The 18,835-nt window shown below is 37.6% G+C and overlaps 1 protein-coding gene across 3 annotated transcripts; it reads right to left on the reverse strand.

Moving 5' to 3' along the window:
* Window positions 1-542: 542 nt before the first annotated feature.
* Window positions 543-16,481, reverse strand: LOC127638115 (hyaluronidase-4-like). 3 transcript variants are annotated; one of them, XM_052119471.1, is made up of 5 exons: window positions 16,382-16,467; window positions 9,391-9,523; window positions 5,826-6,817; window positions 5,374-5,463; window positions 543-4,677 (listed from the first exon to the last, which is right to left on the reverse strand). In XM_052119471.1, exons 3-5 carry the CDS (start codon window positions 6,777-6,779, stop codon window positions 4,210-4,212), a joined length of 1,512 nt encoding a protein of 503 aa, XP_051975431.1. In that variant the 5' UTR covers window positions 6,780-6,817; window positions 9,391-9,523; window positions 16,382-16,467; the 3' UTR covers window positions 543-4,209. The 3 variants fall into 3 exon arrangements, with proteins under 3 accessions (XP_051975431.1, XP_051975430.1, XP_051975432.1); XM_052119470.1 differs by lacking the exon at window positions 9,391-9,523 and having other exon boundaries at window positions 16,382-16,481; XM_052119472.1 differs by lacking the exons at window positions 9,391-9,523; window positions 16,382-16,467 and adding an exon at window positions 8,923-9,033.
* Window positions 16,482-18,835: the final 2,354 nt, after the last annotated feature.

Consider the following 18,835-nt stretch of genomic DNA (forward strand, 5'->3'; position numbering starts at 1 on the left):
GGTTAGCCTGTAGCTCTCTTTTGACCGACTCCAGAAACTCTACCTGTTTTTCAACATCATGATGTGATTGCTTGACGTATTTCTGCGAGGCCCTCCATGTCGGTCGAGATTTTCGTCAGTGCTGCATAAATGTTTGATATATTCTGACCTATGTCATGAAGCATGCTGCTGTCACTCTTGACTGGACCTCTGCCATCTTGATCCTGCGAGGCATCCGGCACTTGAGAATGCAAGTGCTCTTTAATGTCCCCACAGGCCGCCAATTTCGAATTTTTCTACATCCTGCAATCCCAGCACAGTTTACCAAACAAAACTATTACAGTTATCACTGGTTAAAATTATTTAAAAGGATAATTGTAGCAAAGTTTAAGCAGAGCTCTCCTTTAAGTGACCAACCCTCACATAGCGTCATGTGCCCAACCCCCCCTTGTACAATACATTTTATACAAAACATTATATCTTATAGGATGTTTTGATGTTCAGTGCCATATATTTTCTGTGAGTCAAAGAAAATCTTGAAAAAGCTAAATCAAGTACAGGTTACAATCCTTTATTTGCAGTGCATCAAGAGTCAAGCAACATTTGTTGCACATTACATTGTCTTCATTTAGTATTTGGTAGTATTGCTTAATATAAAAAACCCCATCAAGTATTTAATTACACATTGCATATATATATATATATATATATATATATATATATATATATATATATATATATATATATATATTTACATTGTTTGTGGAAATATATTTGGAGACTGGCAACGTTTAGCACCGAGGTAATAAAGACACTGAATGACATTAAAGGCTCTGATAATATTGTCCCATATTGTCTAAAAAATGCTACAAAATATGATATTTTTCAAAACTGCACATATGTGTTATTGTGTCAAAAGCAGGTAATAATACGCCTGAAAATAGTGACAAAATATAGTCCAATATATTTCATCAACCTGAAACTGGACATATTTGTCAAACTCACAAATATATAGCAATTTGCAGGTTCTACTCAAAGATTAGGTATTGAAAGATTTTGAGGTATATACCTTCCTATGTTTTGTTTTTCAGTATCAGTGGTTCTATATTGCTTTGTTCAGATGAGCAAAAAAGATAGAAGCACATTGTGACGATGAGGAGGGCATGGCCAGGGCGTGATGGAGCATGGCTGGCATTGAATCAGCGGGAATCAGCAGGAGAGCAAGATAAAGGGCAGCCGGAGACGCTGGTTTGAGAGAGAGAAACGCACTCAGCCACGTTGCATATGTGTCTGTGTTTGTTTATGTTTGATTTAAATTGAGTTTCACATTTAAGTTTACATTGACTGTTCTACCGGTTCCCGCTTCATCCTTGCCCATCCTATATACTGTGAAGTAATGTGTGGTGGGTGGTTGAATTTGTGCAGGGATTTCCATTTTCAAGGATGCTCAGGGTAGGGCTGGGAATGTGTTAGTTAAATTAAGCAGTTAAGTGTTAAATAAGTTGTGTTTAGGAAGAAATTAAATGAATAGGCATATCTTTTATCTCATGTTCTGTTATGCTGGGCTTGAAAAAGGGGTTTTTATTTTGGGGGAGTTACCATGATTGAGAATGTTTGGGCCTGGCTTGTTGAATAGTAAGACTTCTTTTTAAGTTGTGTAAAATAAAGAGCTGTTCTTGAATCAGCAAACATGCAACACTCAGTCTCCTCTTCACTTCCACATCCACCCATGCCTTATGCTACAGTGGTGTCAGAAATGGGATGGGACAAAGCAATTCAAGAATGGACAAAGCAGCAGTCAAATCTGAAGCTTCCCTGATCACTCACAGCATACAGTAAGTGCTATCCGAGCAGAGGGAAAAGAGTTCTGCATCGTGATGGGGAAGCACGAGAACGACGGAGTGCAATCAGGGCAGCGAAGACGTCGAGCCATGAAGAACGGTGTACAGGGGTCTAGGACGCACCCTGGCCCCGGGGATGAGAGTTCTCTCCCGAAGAGGAAGCATAGGAAATTGCAATTAGCATCTCAAAGCAAAGGATACCAGAAAGGACAATTATTCTCGAGTCAGCTCATCCGAAGACGAGCGGCGTTGTTGGAGGGGAGCAGCTATGCCTGACTGAGAATGCTGGTGTGTTTGGTTTTGCTGGGGCCTGGCTTGTTGAATGGTAAGACTGACCTTTAAGTTGTGTAAAGTAAAGTGCTGTTCTTGAATCAGTAAACATGCAACACTCAGTCTACTCTTCATTTTCACATTCACCTACACCTTACGCTACAATAACTTTACACACAGTTTAACACATACAATTTCCTGCATTGAGTAAACAAATGCAATCTTCATCGGTTTAGAGAGAGCTATTTTAGAAAAAAACAAAATGACAATCTGCGATTTAAATGTTTGTAATTTATGCAAATTAGCTTTAACTCTGGTTGTGAGGTTTCTCTATCAGTAATCTAATCAGTACATTGTTTTTCTTCTGTTATACAGTAGGCTATTGATAAAGATCTATATTTTAAAAGATAAAATTATGAATTCACTCACCATACCTGTAATCTAGGTAGTGTGATTGTGTTTGTACTCTATTTGAATAGCTTTCAAGTTACATAGGCAACTCAATGTGATTTGGTACATTACTATAACTTTATAGGACAGGAAATGCAACAACCAGCTCTAATTAACAATAATAACAGTCTAATGTGCATTGTGACTGGACCCATACTTTTGTTTCAGGAAAAATATGTATATCATAAATTGAGGCACATAATATCTTTGCTAATCTATATTTTATATCTTTATAATTATTAAAGACAGTGGGCTATATGGTTAATATGTTCTACTAGTACATGTTAACTAAAATAATGATGAATCTAAGATTATATCGTAAAGTGATAGTTTACTCAAAAATGAAAATTCTCTCATTATTTACTCACCCTCATGCCATATATGACTTATTAATCTGTTGAAAACAAAGATTTTTACAAGAATAATTCAGCTCCGTAATGTAGATAGTGAATGAGTACCAACATTTTGAAGCTTCAAAAAGCATATAAAGGCAGCGTAAAAGTAAGTAAATGTTATTTTTCACTATAAATTCTCCTCCCTGCCCAGTAGGTGGTGATATGCACTAAGAATGCGAATCATCAAAAACAAAAGAAGAAGAAAGTGAAAGTGCAGATTTATAGTAAAATAAGACTTAAATATTGATCTGTTTCTCACACACACCAATCATATCGGTTTGCAGATTTAACCACTGGAGTCTTATGGATTTATTTTATGCTGCCTTTATGTGCTTTTTGGAGCTTCAGAGATTTGGTCACCATTTACGTGCATTGTATGGACCTACAGAGGTGAGATATTCTTCTAAAAGTATTTGTTTGTTAATAGCAAAAGAAAGAAAGAAAGTCACACATCTGGGATGGCATGAGAGTGATTAAATGATGAGACCATTTACATTTTTGGTGAACTATCCCTTTAAGTGTATAATCCTCTACTGTAAGCAAAATGATGTAATATGTGTCACATGACCTTTTTTTTTTTTTTTTTTTTTTAAAGCTTTACATATCATATTTGGCCGGTTTTAAATGCATTGATTACATTACAACGTTTGTATCACAGAAGGCTACAATTTCATGTACCCCGTTTTAGATAAGTTTGCTCCCTGACTTTGAAGTGCTCTGACAGCAAGCATTATTTAAAGGGATAGGCTTGGTTTTATAATGTTGGGTCTCTAGTCACAGGTAAGTACTTGGTGTCAGTGCTTTGTAAAAAAAAAAAAAAAAAAAAAAAAAAATGCATAGATTCAACTTTTCCTGTTGAAATCCATCAACAAATGAACATACGAATCTAGCATTCAGTACAAATTACAAAGCATATAATGGTAATGGTAATGGTAATGATAACTAAGATTCAGAACAGTCAGTCATTATGAATCTAGTCAAACTCCAATTTATGCAAACAAGCCTGCGTCTACATCACCAAACAGCGACGTCAGTTGTAAAAATCTTCACTAATGCAAATCACTGAAACCCAATTGAGCTATGATGTGCCATTGTGTGGCTTTTTGGGCACATTTTCATAAAAGAATAGTTCACACAAAAAAAGCACAATTATTTACTCGCCATGTAAATACCATGTTATTTTTTCAGTTTCACACAAAAGTAGACATTTTTAAAGAATGACATGCGGATGAGTAAATAATTACATCATTTTCATTTTTGGGTGAACTATCACTTTAAATACAACTAAAATTCAACAGGAGAATAAGAGTGGTCAGTACAAAGGCATTTTGTAAAGGCACAGCAGTATCCCTATTCTCTACGTTTCTCTCCTGTTCCACCTTTTTCTCTTCCTCCACATCCTCTTCTATCATGTTGTCCTTCTCTTTCTCGGTTGGCTCTATGCTATCACAGCGATCCCCCTGGTAACCCTGATAACAATGACAGTGGAACCTCTCGGCCAACAGTTGCAGCTCGTGCTGGGAGTGCCTGCCGGTCACGTTGAAGGTGCCATTGCGGTTGTTCAGTATGCGGTAGCTGGTGCGGCTCAGGTGCAGGTAGTGGGGTGCCTCGGGGTCTCGGCGGATGCAACGTCCGTTCAACTGACACAGGTATTCGCTACAAACTTCTGCTGCCCGGGTAACGTTAATGATGTACTGACCCAGTCTATAGTTTAGAAATGCCTTCACCTTGGAACAGTTGTGCTGAGGAGAAATTCAGAGGAAGTTATAATGTGTGGCATAAACATTAAACTTTACCTACAATTAGCCTACTTGAATTCGGACTTCCAATTTGGAGATTCGTGCAATTTGGAAAACTTAAACTCCGATTTCGTCGAGTTGCATGTGCGTGACGTCACACAATCACGTCAGCACCTGGGGCGATGTACAAAGTTAGTGATTAAACATGAACTTTTATCAAATAATATCGATAAATGAGTCAACGTTCCTACATTACTTGATATTAAAATTTGTTTTTAACAAACATTTGCAGGGAATATGACTCGAGGAAAGCTTTAAAGTGCATCACTATCAACCCCATTGTAGCTTGAAAAGACTGAACCGGATATCATTTTTTTCTTTTGTGTAGGAAAGGCAAAAAGGTTTTGAACAACATGAGGGTGAGTAAAAAAATGACAGTATTTTAATTTCATTTTCATGAATACATTCTGTATTGAACCTGAAATCAATATCAATTTCATATTGCAACTGCAATGATAAATCATCTCATTTGGAGGCTGCTATAAACATCCAAAAATCTCTAAGAATGTATGAATATAACTTCTTGAAGCAGATTTTAACTAGACTTGACCTGCACCAATTAAATTAGTATGTGAAGAGCAAAAACAGATGTTTAGAGATGTTTCAGGTGCATGCATGAACAAGTGTTAAAAAACTCACCCTTGAGGAAGTGAGGTTAAGATCTCCCCAAATTACAAAACCTGCAGCTCCCAAAGCAGCAATTTCTCCTATTGTGTTTATCAAGTCCTTCTGTGAAATAAGTTAATTAAATCATTAATAACATTATTAGAATATAAAATGTTTTTATTATGACATCAAGTTATGTGTTAGTGTCATTATATGACATTCAGTGCCAAAGATACTGAGGTTTTATATGTAAAGTAATATTTTTTTGTGTTTGTTGTTGTTTGTGTAAAAAAATGTTATGGTAGTCAATGCAGCCAGTGTCTTAAAATGTAAGTGTGCTATTGGACCACTAGAGGGAGCGCTTCATTTCAGACTGGTACATGTGAAATTGCAGTGGAAAACGATAAGTATAAGGCTATTATTTCGAAAGAATCTAATAATAACATCAGATAAGTACATTTGTTGTAGAATATATCTTTATTTACCTGAGTCAGAAATGTCATTGCCTCGTCCCTATACCCCAGTCTTGTGTATACGTATGTAGGAAGCTCATAGGGCAATGAGGTAAGGGAGGCCAGCCTCAGCGCCTCCATTACCCTATTCTTCGAGAAATGCAGGTTGCGAATGCTGTCCATGTGGCCCTTGCGTATCGCCAGGGCCGGAAAAAGGGCAGTGCTGCTGTTCCACATCCAAAACAGCTCATCATTTCGGAGAGTTTCCTGTTGGGGGCATGTGCCACTGTAGTTGTGTGCATGAACATTGTAATTGTGACAGTCAGGGTACAGATAGAAACCCCAGAGGCCATGTGGGCGAGTTTGAGTAGCAAGCTGCAAAGTGCCCTGCATGAACGCCCTGGCACTCTTCTCGAATCGCAAACGTGCCAACTCTTCCTCCTGCTCTTCAGTCACATTAATGTATGCCTGTGCGATCAGCTTGCGCGAATTCTGTCGGTAAATGTCTTTCTTGTGCCAATTCCGACTCCATTGCGGTCTCCAGTACTCCCAGTCGATTACAGCCAAGCCACGGAAGTCTTCTGAAGGAATGAAGTGTGCTATGTCTTTTTGGGCTTTGCGAAGATGTTCTTCAAGACTAGTGTTCTGAGGTAGGCCTCCGTTGATGGAAACCTCTTGTTCATTGTAGAAAGGGTAGTAGCCCAGGCGGTTGGCATAGAAGATGGTGACATTTTGGCCTGTGTGGACCGCTCGTGGACTGCCGCTGATGTGGAAAAGATCAAGACTGACATTGACATTATACTTCAAGGTACACATGTCCAGTGGAGCATTCCAGGCTGCAAGGAAAGGCTTGCGGCCCACCAGAGGCAGCTTAGCAGGTTTCTGGCAAAAGGCAGAGTGGACCAGGATCAGCAGCCAGAAACAGATAATGGCACAGGTTACGGGCACAGTGTGGTGTTGCAAGGCCCCGCAGGGCACACCGGGCATTCTGCTACTTGACTCAGCACAGGCAAATGTCAATCATCCTGTGAGATAAAAATACAGAAAATATTGTTTAAAGGTTAGGTATGTCAAAAAGACATGTACCATTTTAACCATAATTGGAATGTCTTGAATTAGACAATAACTTGAATACTTCGGAAATAACATACATTGATGAATTGTGCGCAATAAGACTAAACATATATGTGTTAATGTATTAATAAAGTAAGTAGGGTCTATTTTGATTACACGTTGACTTCAAATTCAGTCCTAGGGGCATGCTAATGCTAATTACATTTAATGAGGCTACCATTAGCAAATACTCATGGCAAAAGGAAAGCATTTGTACAAATGATTGTAAAATTATATCTAGCTTAAAATTCAATAGCTTGCGAAACCGAGAAATGTGAAAATATTCTGAAAATTTGGCACAAATTGCAACTAAGTGAATATAAACACAAGAATTGCAACTGAGCATGTTGTGAATGATGCATTGGTATACATGGAGCACAGCTCTATATTTATATACATTTATACTTTGCAAATTTAAACAAAAACACACAAGCATGTTAGCTATTGATGAAGTAGCTAACAGCTAAAATGGGTAATGTGCTCATTTGTTTGATAAATGTGACACCTTTGGTCCTAAGTCTTAAGCCAAGTTAAATGTGAAATGTAGGGAGAATTCAACCGTAAACACATTTTGTGCTTCTGTCTGGTTTGTTGATGAGTCAAATTGTCCTTTAGGGGGTTGCAGTCATCAGTGAAACCAGCAGTTAACCACAAGTGTAATGGCCAATTCCAGCCACATACTCTCACTAGTGTGGCACCCACATAGCCATAATCACAGCTGTCCTCTCCGGATGCCCGATCAGCACACAAAAGCTTTAAAAGACAAATTAGCTGAGTTAACCACACAAGTAAAGGGTAACCTTTACATATGTGGTTAAACATTTTGCAAGGTTTTTCCAACACAGATCATGGACCTAAATGCAATTGTCCAAATTCATTTTTCATATGCATAGATCAGTATTCCAAAGCTTTCATTTGGGTTTCAGTACATAGGGGTGGGCGATATGACCAAAATCTATAAAATTGTATTATATATTTAGCCATAATGCAATGTTTAATTTTGAGTAATCCAGTCAGTGACTTAACTACTTCATAAATGAAAACTTCATCTTGTATAATTTTCTCTTTATTTTGAACTTTACTAACATAGTCAAAATGTAATTCTGATGATGTGCACCAATTTTCTTCTTCTTTTGCTTTTGCATATTCTTTGGGGTTTTGACCCCTATTGTTTTCGTTAGTGTTCCTTATCTTCTTCTTCTTCTGCTCTTGAGTCTATGGCAGCCCATAGGACTGCTTGAGGGAAAGTTATGAAATTGGGCACACAGATAGAGAGCAGCCTCGTCTGTTACCACAGCAAATTTGGCATCTCTACCTCAAACCCTCTAGTGCCACCAAATGCCCAAATTTGCACTCATGTTTATGTTGATAACGTTTGAAGCATGAGGCCTAGAAACAAAATTTGTGCCATTTTCTGAAAAACATACTTTTTCGAACTCATCCTAGGCTGTTTGTCCGATTTGCATGAAAATTGGCCTGCATCATCTAGAGGAACTTACAGCAAAAATGTATTCACAGAATATTTATAAACCGTACCTTTTTGAATGGCGCTTAAACGAATTTGACATAAAACGTTCCAAATTGAACTTGAGGTTGTATTTCTGCAACGCTTTGAGGGATTGGGATGAAACTTGGTACGTGTCATCATTTTGACACACTGGCCCCTACTTGTCATAAGAAATGAAAAAAAAAAAAATTTTTGCTTATAACTTCTGAAAAGTTTGTCATAAAATCATCAAATTTGGGTATAGCGAGTCCAACAATATGAAAAATTCCTATGTCGGCCATTTTGGACGTCAACCATATTTAATTTAGTCATAAAATGTTGTATTTTACGAACGACTTGGTGTATGTTATGAAACTCGGTATGTGTCTTTGGCACCATGCTCTGAAGGGACTCTTATATTTCGGGACAGCACCACCTTGTGGTAAAAAATTATAATTCTATTTCTAAACATGCTAATAGCTAATGACTCCTTTCACCTACTGTCATGAGGTCAAAGGAACACACAGTTACCTGCGGAGTACCTCAGGGGTCAGTTCTTGGCCCCATTCTCTTTATCATTTATATCCTGCCACTCGGACATGTCATCAGCCGCCATGGAGTGTCTTTTCACTGCTACGCCGACGACACACAGCTGTACATGAAATCCAATCCACAACCAACTGCAGCATCGCCAACATCAACTCCGTCTCTAACACTCACTGCCTGCCTCGAGGAGATAAAGGTGTGGATGAAACAGAATTTTCTCCAACTAAACAGTTCCAAAACTGAAGCAATTCTCTTTGGCACCTCGAACCAAATTCAGTCATCCTCACTTTCCGGTATAACTATCTCTGGCCAAGACATTCCCCTTTCCATAACAGTTACCAATCTCGGTGTGAGACTTGACCCACAACTCACCTTTGAAGCCCATATCAAAAATCTCTGTAAGATCTCCTTTCATCATCTCAGAAATATTGCAAAACTCCGTTCTACACTTACCTTAGCTGATGCTGAGAAACTGGTTCACGCCTTCGTCTCCTCTAGACTGGACTACTGTAACACTCTTCTCATCGGGATCCCCAACAAGAGTCTGCAAAAGCTACAGTACGTCCAGAACAGCGCTGCAAGGATCCTGATGAGAGTGCGAAAGTATGAACACATCACTCCCATCCTCCACACGCTTCACTGGCTTCCCGTTTCTGCTAGGATCGAATACAAGGTTTCACTCCTCACTCACCAATGCATCTATGGAAACGCACCCCCCTACCTGAAAGAGCTACTTACCCCTGTTTCTACAGCACGATCCCTCCGATCACAAAACTCAAACCGGCTCTTAATACCAAAAACTAAACTCTGCACAATGGGCGATCGCGCTTTTTGCTCTGCCGCTCCCCTGATTTGGAATGCCCTCCCGGACCATCTGAGGTCACCACAGACCATCGAGACTTTTAAAAAGGGATTAAAAACATTACTTTTTAGCAGATCTTATGGATTTTATGAATGTCTAGATATTGTTCTTAGGCTCAGACCTGTAGCACTTTGAGATTTTTCCTTAAAATGTAAAGTGCTTTTTACAAATAAAATGTATTATTATTATTATTATGAGACTGGTCTTCGTGGTTCTCCGTCATTTTTAAATGTTTTGAAAACCAATTTTTTCAAACTCCTAAACTGTTTGTCCGATTTGCACAAAAATTGGCATGCATCATCTAGAGGCACTCATGACAAAAATAAATTCACAGAATTTTCATAAACCATACCGTTTTCGAATGGCACTTCAATGAATTTGACGAAGAACGTGCAATGTTGAACTTGAGGCTGTATCTTGTCTGAAATATTGCCCACCTCTAGCTTAAATGAGAGACATATTCATGTCCTGTTACTTTAAAAATGTTACAACATATCTCAGGAGTCTCTGATATCTCTCGGCTGCCGCATTAAGGCATGGAATCAATCACTGGTAGCCATGGCAGTTATAACACATGTTATCGAAGGTTATTAATGGCAGTCATGTGCTAAATCAGAGATTAAACAACTAGGTAGGAATGTTGCGGAAGAATTCTGTAGCCCCGTGGTCGTTGTGTTATTGACTTGAAAGAGCCTGACTGAGTATGCTGGGCCCTTGCCAGGATGGGGAAGAATTAAACCACCAAAGGAATTTGGTGACCGTTGGTCGATAGTTTTCTGCTGAAATCAGTTCTTGCTGACTGAAATTCAAATGACTGCCCCCAGGGGCCAAATCTGTAAGTTTTGATGAGGTAAAATGTCTACAAGGTTGCACCAAAAGTTAATTTTATTTTTAGTTTTAAATGATTTAGTAAAATCAAGAGGGAATGCATATTTGAATAGCTCTGCCCCTAACCCAATCCCCAACCCTAAACCTAACAGTCAGTGGAGTAAAAATGTCATGGTGGTTTATTTGAGCATCCCAAACTTGACACAACAACATTTGTGTTAGTTTGGGGCGGGACTATCTGTTTTTCAACCAATGGAAGACTGGTGTAACATTTGGAAAACTGGTTTGAAAATATTAATTATTTTTGCAGTTTCAGCATAGAAATGAACTTTAACGCATTGACTTACCGATTTTATAAATGTATGTTTGTGAAAGGCTTTACTAAAGGCGCTTTAATCCAGAGCATATTTTCAAGAGGCACAAGACAACGTTTTTCTTTTTTTCTTTTTCAAAGTACTGTATTTGGGAGAATCCAAGTTGGGGAGAATGAATAAAACTTTCCATGAAGCCTCTGGGTTAGCAGTCAATGAAAACACTGGGGCATGTGAATTTACCATACAGAATTGAAGAGATTACGTTTGAATGGCTTTCAAATAGATTTATTTACCGTACCTTCAAGCTTCCTCAAACCCTCTCTGGCAATAATTAAGATACATGTGGGTTAGTGAGAGTGGTTTATGCAGAAACCTTTCAGGCAGTGGCTTCAGTGAAACTACAAAAGACATGGAGTCAACATGATGTGAACATTTCAACGCATCTTCATTGAATACCATCAAAATGTGAATTTGATCCAAATTGGAAACTTAAATAAGACCAAAACCAGATTTACAACAGGAGACAGAAAGGCTTCTCGAATAGCCATAAAGGAACCTCAGAGTTATTTGGCAGAAGTGTGGTTTAATCACTGTGGCTTTGAGGACGATGTGAGGCAAGCTCATTCAAGCATCTTACCATTTAACCTTTTGTTTGTCCCAAATTAAATTAGAGGAGATTCTGTTACAGGCATATCTTTCAATTTCATTATGGATATTTTCTGTTTGATCTTTCTACACTTTATGTAGTTGGAATCCAAAGATCACACAGAAAGATCACAGATAAGAGGTTTAATTTGGTTATTTATTGCTGTTTGATGCTTGAATGGTAAACAACCCAAAAAAGGGAATCTTAATCATGGTGTAACCCAAACAGACTTTAACAGGCTAAAACAAAGATTATAGTCATGTTAATCTGAGGTTGTGTTTTGGTTTGAAGTAGATTGTTATCTCTTAGATAGTAGGGGACCATTCACACCAAATATATACATTTTATGTCCGTCAGCAATGATTTATAATTGTTTTACTATGTAAACGTGCTAGATCAATGTCTTAGTCCATTACACTGCTTCTCGCTGTTTTTTTCAGCATCTCATGGAGAATTTCTGCATTTTTTAAGATGCCATGTGTAAAATATGCTCCATCTAGTTTTTTTGCATTTGGTCTGAACGGCACCTAAGAGTGAACTGGGAAAGCATGGCACAAAAAAACGCCATGGTTGTGGGTTAGATTCCCAAGAAACACATACTACTAAAGCATATAGCTGGAATACACTGCAATTTGCATTGGATAAACGTATCTGCCAAATGTGTTATTGTAAATTGTAATAAGTTTAATGAATGGATCGCGTTGGATATTCTGAATAAAGCTGTCACCATCCATTGCACTGTAATCTACTTTTCAGTCATATGGATAATGAACAGTTATGATGACACAAGTGCATTGAGCAAACATTTCCTATTTATAAACAAATGTTCACTATAATTGTTGACATTTGATGATTTGGCTGTCGTTTACTCATCTTCAGTGTTGGTGCATTTTGGCTGTGATCCCAGAAAAGCTCTTGATCTGGAAGTTTGTTATCTCATCTTTTAACCCTTTCCTCTTAATTTAAGTCACTTCAAAATATTTACAGTGGCACTGTTCAATGACATCAGTGGTGCTTCAGCACATTTCCTCAAAGTACATTTTAAATTAAACTGACTCCTTTGAGGAAAGCATGGGCTAATTAGGTTTTCTTTAATTTGATTTCCTTTTAAAACACTTGCGGAAATGTCTTATCCTGTCACATTTACATCCAAACCCATAAAGTCACAACACACTCGAACATGCCCTTTACACTATTAATGAAACATTTAGAGATGTTTGAAAACCATGTAAACACCACTGACTCTTGAAGTAACTTGTAATCCTTGAACTTGTAACTAGAAAGTTTCCTCTTGGATGAGAGAAAACATTGTTCATTGACAGCTACAGTATCATAACAAGAAAATGTGCTTCTGACATAAAATATTCAATAAATTCAATAAAATTCCATGTAAAATATGTTTTATCATTATTTTACAGCAACAACTTTGTTTCCATCCATTTACTGGAACTTGCCCCAAGAATTTCTGTCATCTCTACTTGAGTTTCAACTCAATTTTCTTCACACATCATTTAAATTAAATGAGTAATGAAATTCAAAGTGGGTAAAATAATCATCCACTTTGATCACTGCTGCAGAATCATGCTATTCAAACAAAGTAAAACACTTTCTTCGCTCTTCACATTGAAAAAGGAATAGTTTCGTCATGCAATGCTTTTTAACACAAAGACAAGCGTATATTTCAAGATTAAAATTGTAGCTCCAATTTAAGGCAGCACGCAGAGGTATGTTGTGGCTCTAATGCTAACGTGGGCTTGTAATGTGATGGTCATTTTCAGGGTGATTCTGTTATTGGGCTCTTATGATTGCCCTTTTGAGTGTACATTTTTAAATCTGTAGCAATATTTCAATGTGCTTTGTCCCACGTCCCTCATGTCATTATTTACACATTTACTCCACGCCCTCGTGAGGGTTCTAGAAACTATGGCTGCTATGGGCTGATTAAACATCCGAGTAAAGTGTAAATGCCTTTTGCGTGATTGACAACTTGAGCGCGAACAGACAGCATTTCTGCACGCGTGCTAGAGATGGGAAGGTGCGAGGTGATCGTATGGTGAAGAGAGTGGCTGTGTCCAAAATCATTCACTTATTCACTATTTCCAATATAGTGAATAGCAGTGAGTGCACTATATATCAGCACTGAGTGAACAGCGCCCTCATCCTTCCAAATTATCATAACCTACATCCTTTAAAGGAATATTTCAATCATCCATAGAATTAATGTGCCTGGGTAGCACAGCAATTATTGACTACCACCCCTTGAGTCGCGAGTTCGAATCCAGTGTGTGCTGAGTGACTCCATCCAGGTCTCCTAAGCAACCAAATTGACTTGGTTGCTAGGGAGGGTAGAGTCACATGGGGTAACCTCCTCATGGTCACAATTAGTGGTTCTCGCTATCAATGGGGCACGTGGTGAGTTGTGCATGGAGCGCGAAGAATAGCATGAGCCTCCACATGCTGCGAGTCTCTGCGGTGTCATACACAGCGAGCCACGTGATTAGATGCGCGGATTGACTATCTCAGAAGTGGAAACAACTGAGACTTTTCCTCCGCCACCTGGATTGAGTTGAGTAACCATGCCACCATGAGGACCTAGTAAGCAGTGGGAATTGGGCATGCCAAATTGGGGAGAATAAGGGATTAAAAAAAATACACAGGATTATAATTTCCACTGTGTGCAGTCTCCTGAGTTAAAAAAATAATATAATCTCTCTGAATTATTTACTAAATAAAGAATTCTTCATCTTGATGGGAAAATTCTGTATAAATATAAATAGAGTTCATTTTACAATATATCTGTATGTTTTGCCTCTCTATATGTTATGTTATTTTAATCAAGTAATGATTTGTCAAAAAGTAATTAAATATATTCTGCATGAAATAAAACATTGCAGGAGTGAAGGAAGCGTTAAACTTCCAGCTCGTATGTCTCAAATGTATACTTGAAATTAGAGTGCATTGTGGGTAAGAATGAGTGAAAAAAAGTTGGGAACGAGCGACTCCGAATTCAGACAATCCTACAAAATGCCGTACACCCAGAATAGTGCACTAACTGTTCCGCGACTGGGGTTACCCTACGCAGGCTACATACTCTGCGTTTAGGGAGCAGCGGTACTGCTGTACAGAACTAATGATCTTAATTCTTTTGACACTGAAAACTGTATCTACACTGAAATAAGAATCCACACAGGACTTTAATAGCTATGAAATAGCGAAAAGTAGGCATTAATAAAGCATGATTTGGCTTTGATTTATATTTCAGCATTATATATAATGTCCCTGTTACAGTTTTTACTGTAATACTTACTAGGAAGGTTTCCAAACCTCTCTTCTTATTGACAAATTCATCCAGATCTGACAAGAGCCATTAAAGGAATAGTTCATCCAAAAATGTATATTCTCTCATCAATGATTCACCCTCATGCAATCACAGATGTGTATGACTTTCTTTCAACTGCTGAACACAAATACATTTTTAGAAGAATTTCTTTGTTCTTTTGGTTCATAAAATGCAAGTGAATGGGTGCCAATATTTTAAAGCTAAAAAAAAAAATCTAATAAATCAGCATAAATGTAGTCCACAAGACTCCAGTGGTTAAATCAATATCTTCAGAAGCGATGTGATATGAGAATGTGTGAATGAGAACCAGACATATCAATTTCACATTCTTCTTCTTGTGTTTTTGGTGATTCTTCTCTGCATATTGCCACTTGCTGGGCAGGCAGAAGAATGTGTAGCAAAAAATGACAGATATTGATCCGTTTCTCACCCACACGTATCCTATCACTTCTGAATATGTGGATTTAACTGCTAGAGTGATATGGATTACTTTTATGCTGCCTTTATATGCTTTTTGGGGCATCAACCTTTTGGCCCCCATTCACTTGCATTGTACTGACCTACAGAGCTGACATATTCTTCTAAATATCTTAATTTGTGTTCTGCAGAAGAAATGCAGTCATACATATATGGGATGAAATGAGGGTGAGTGAACTATGAGGAAATGTAAATTTTTGGGTGAACTGTACCATAATGTGCCATAATTTAATATTCTGTCATAATTTCCCTACCCTCATGTTTTTGCAAACCCGTGCAACATTCTGTATTCTGTGTAACACAAAAGATGTTAGACAGAATGTTAGATACTGACAAAATGCATGACGAAGTATATTGTGAATATCTCCTTATTGTGATGCATGGAAGAAAGAAAGTTATACGGGTTTGGAGCAACATAATGGTGAATGATGTGAATGATGACAGAATTTCCAATAATAAAAATAATATGAATTTTGTAATACATGTGAAATGTGTATTATTTAATGAAATATAGGGGAGTTAACATATAATGTAATTTGTTAACGTAACAATTTACTCACTACTTGAGTACTATTTTAATTGGACACTTTCTTACTCTTACTCAAGTAATTATTTATGTTAGTACTGTTACTTAAGTCATTTGTTTTTAAAGTAATTGTACTTTTACTTGAGTTCAGTTTTGGCTACCCTACCCATCTCTGAAACTGCTGCTTGAAGCTAAACTCTCAACAGAAAATTTGTCTAAAAAAAAAAAAAACCCTGTATTACAGTGTACGTTACAGTGTAAACTTAGCTAAAATAGATACAACAATTTTTTAATGGAATTTTACTTCAGTGCCTACCTTCATCGTGCACATTGTTTTGAGTGCAGATTTCAACAGTACCATGTGAGCTCTGTATATCTAGTACTATACAGTATATACTATGTGTAATATAAATATAATAGTAATGAGTCAAGGTAATGAGAGGTCACTCACCTGTACATCCCATGCTGCTGCCTCAATTGCATTCTACTGGTAATACACTACGCACACCTCTCTACTTCAACAGAACACTAGAATAGTTTTTCACTATCTGCTCAACAGCCTACCAACTACTTTCTTATATACACAGTGAAGAGAGAGAGAAAGAGAGAACGATAGTTTCCAGAGAGGGAGGGGAAAAAACAACCATAGAACCTCGGCAAGAAAGCCACAACACTGCGATTAACCTAGACAAGGAGGGGAGGGAGAACTCCCGTCTAAATCCCATTGACAGAGTGTGTATGTGAGTGTGTGTCTGTGTCTGTGTCTGTGTGTGTGTGTGTGTGTGTGTGTGTGTGTGTGTGTGTGTGTGTGTGTGTGTGTGTGTGTGTGTGTGTGTGTGTGTGTGTGTGTTTGTGTACGCAGTTGATCCTACCTCAAGACACTGTAGACAGTGTCAGCATCTTACGCTCATCCATATCACTCAGCATTAGCTGGGTTTATATAATTTGTCATCCCTCAGTAACCTGGTTTGTGAATTCACAAGAGATTTTAGTGCAATACAGACAAAGTCAGGCATTTCCATTTGGATGCTCTGGGAGCATTTTTCCAGCTCAAGTTACTGTCCCCTATGGCCTATGATTGTCTTGTTTTTCTGTCTTAGTCACTGTCTTTTGTGGCTTTGGAGTAGATGTTTGTCAAGAAATATATGTAGAGGATGTAAATAAACAAGAATATTAAAGTTCTTCTCAAGGTAATTTATTAGTATTGTAATATTGTAATAAGTTATTATTATGATGTTGCTGGTCTTAACCATGAGAGTTATGCATGCATGGATGGATGGATGGATCAGTCGATGGTTGGATGGATGTATTGAGAGATTAGATGGATGGATTGATAAATTATGAGGTATATCCAAACAAGATATACAATCCACACAATTTACGTAGTATATTTTACAATAAATATTCAAATTTAAAAAGAGTAAATTTTATATGACAATTACACAAATTGACTTGATCAAAGGTATACAATAACTTGAACATTTGTGAAAGCCATTTCAAATTTATGTTCACACATTTGAATTTCTCCATGCTTAAAAACACAAATAAATCCTTACTTTGGTTAAAAATTAATAGGATTGCAATAATCTATGGTGTGATTTCTGGAAACATTAGTTGGCTTCCCCATCGCATACCTATGGCAAACCGTGATAAATTACCATGTGAAAGTTACAGTCCTGAAAGTTTGTTTGAACATTTATCTAAAAATAATTTCTTCTGACTCTTATTTAAAGACAGCACATGAGAGCTGTTGTGCAGCTGTATCTACATTTTATGGGGTTCCTTTAGATTCTTGACTTGCAATTGAGATAAACAGGGGATTCTGACTTTCTTATTTGCTTGTCTTTCTAAAATGACTGTGACTGTTCAGTTTATATATGGAAAGATAGTAGAAACCTGTTAGATCTTGCCACAATTTCATGTTGTTATCCAAGCATAAGTCAGCCGAATGGAGTGTTGTTGACAGCCAATAGTCGCCAAGGCATCTGCTATGCAAGGTGTACAAATGATAGGGTCTAGGTCAATGTGTAGGGGTAGTGGAGGCCGGTTGTCTTGGTGTACACAATTTTCAAACTGAAAGCCTTTGCAGAGACGGCCTTACTCTGTCTTTCTCCTTATGCAAGATTCATTAGTTGTACATGAGTTAAAGAAAATAAGATACCAGCCAAAATGGATAGATACTTTTTTAAGCAAATGCAAAATGCCAAACGAAAATAGTCTGACCTGTTTTAGTTTTTTTTTTTTTCCAAAGAAAAAAACAGATCTACTTGTTTAAGACAAGAAAATGTCATTATGACTAACAAGGACCACTGACACACCAAGCAGAACTTGATCCATTGGGTGCAGGATGCTGGATTCCACCTCTAAGTGAAAGTCAAAGTGGCAATTAATTTATTTGAGATTAGTTTATTCAGTGGTGTGAGAGAAATTAGGGTAGTCCAAGTTGTTGGAGTGCTTCAATAGAAAACCACATTCCCACAGCTAAAATATTTGAGAAGGTTGCATTGGCCCAGCACTGTGGATCATTGGTTAAGATTTTCCTGACCTCTTGTAGCCTTTGAAAAAAGGGCACATCAATTCCTAGGATACAACTGGCAGGCTCTGGACAAACTCTTTAAGAGTAGAACATTATTTGTTGGCACCACACCTTAGGGGCATTGCAAGACTCAATGACTTATGATATTTGCATTCCTGTTTTGATAAGACTGGTTATTGCACATCCACTCTCAAAGGTTTGGATTTAATAAGCCATAGTATTCCATCTGACAAGAGCATTATATTTTGAGGAACGAGTTGTGTAGGTTCAAAGGTGTACAGTTGAAGTCAGAAGTTTACATACACCTTAGCCAAATACATTTAAACTCAGTTTTACACAATTCCTGACATTTAATCATAGAAAAAATTC

The sequence above is a fragment of the Xyrauchen texanus genome, chromosome 46 (genome assembly GCF_025860055.1).
Source record: "Xyrauchen texanus isolate HMW12.3.18 chromosome 46, RBS_HiC_50CHRs, whole genome shotgun sequence".
Classification (NCBI taxonomy): domain Eukaryota; kingdom Metazoa; phylum Chordata; class Actinopteri; order Cypriniformes; family Catostomidae; genus Xyrauchen; species Xyrauchen texanus.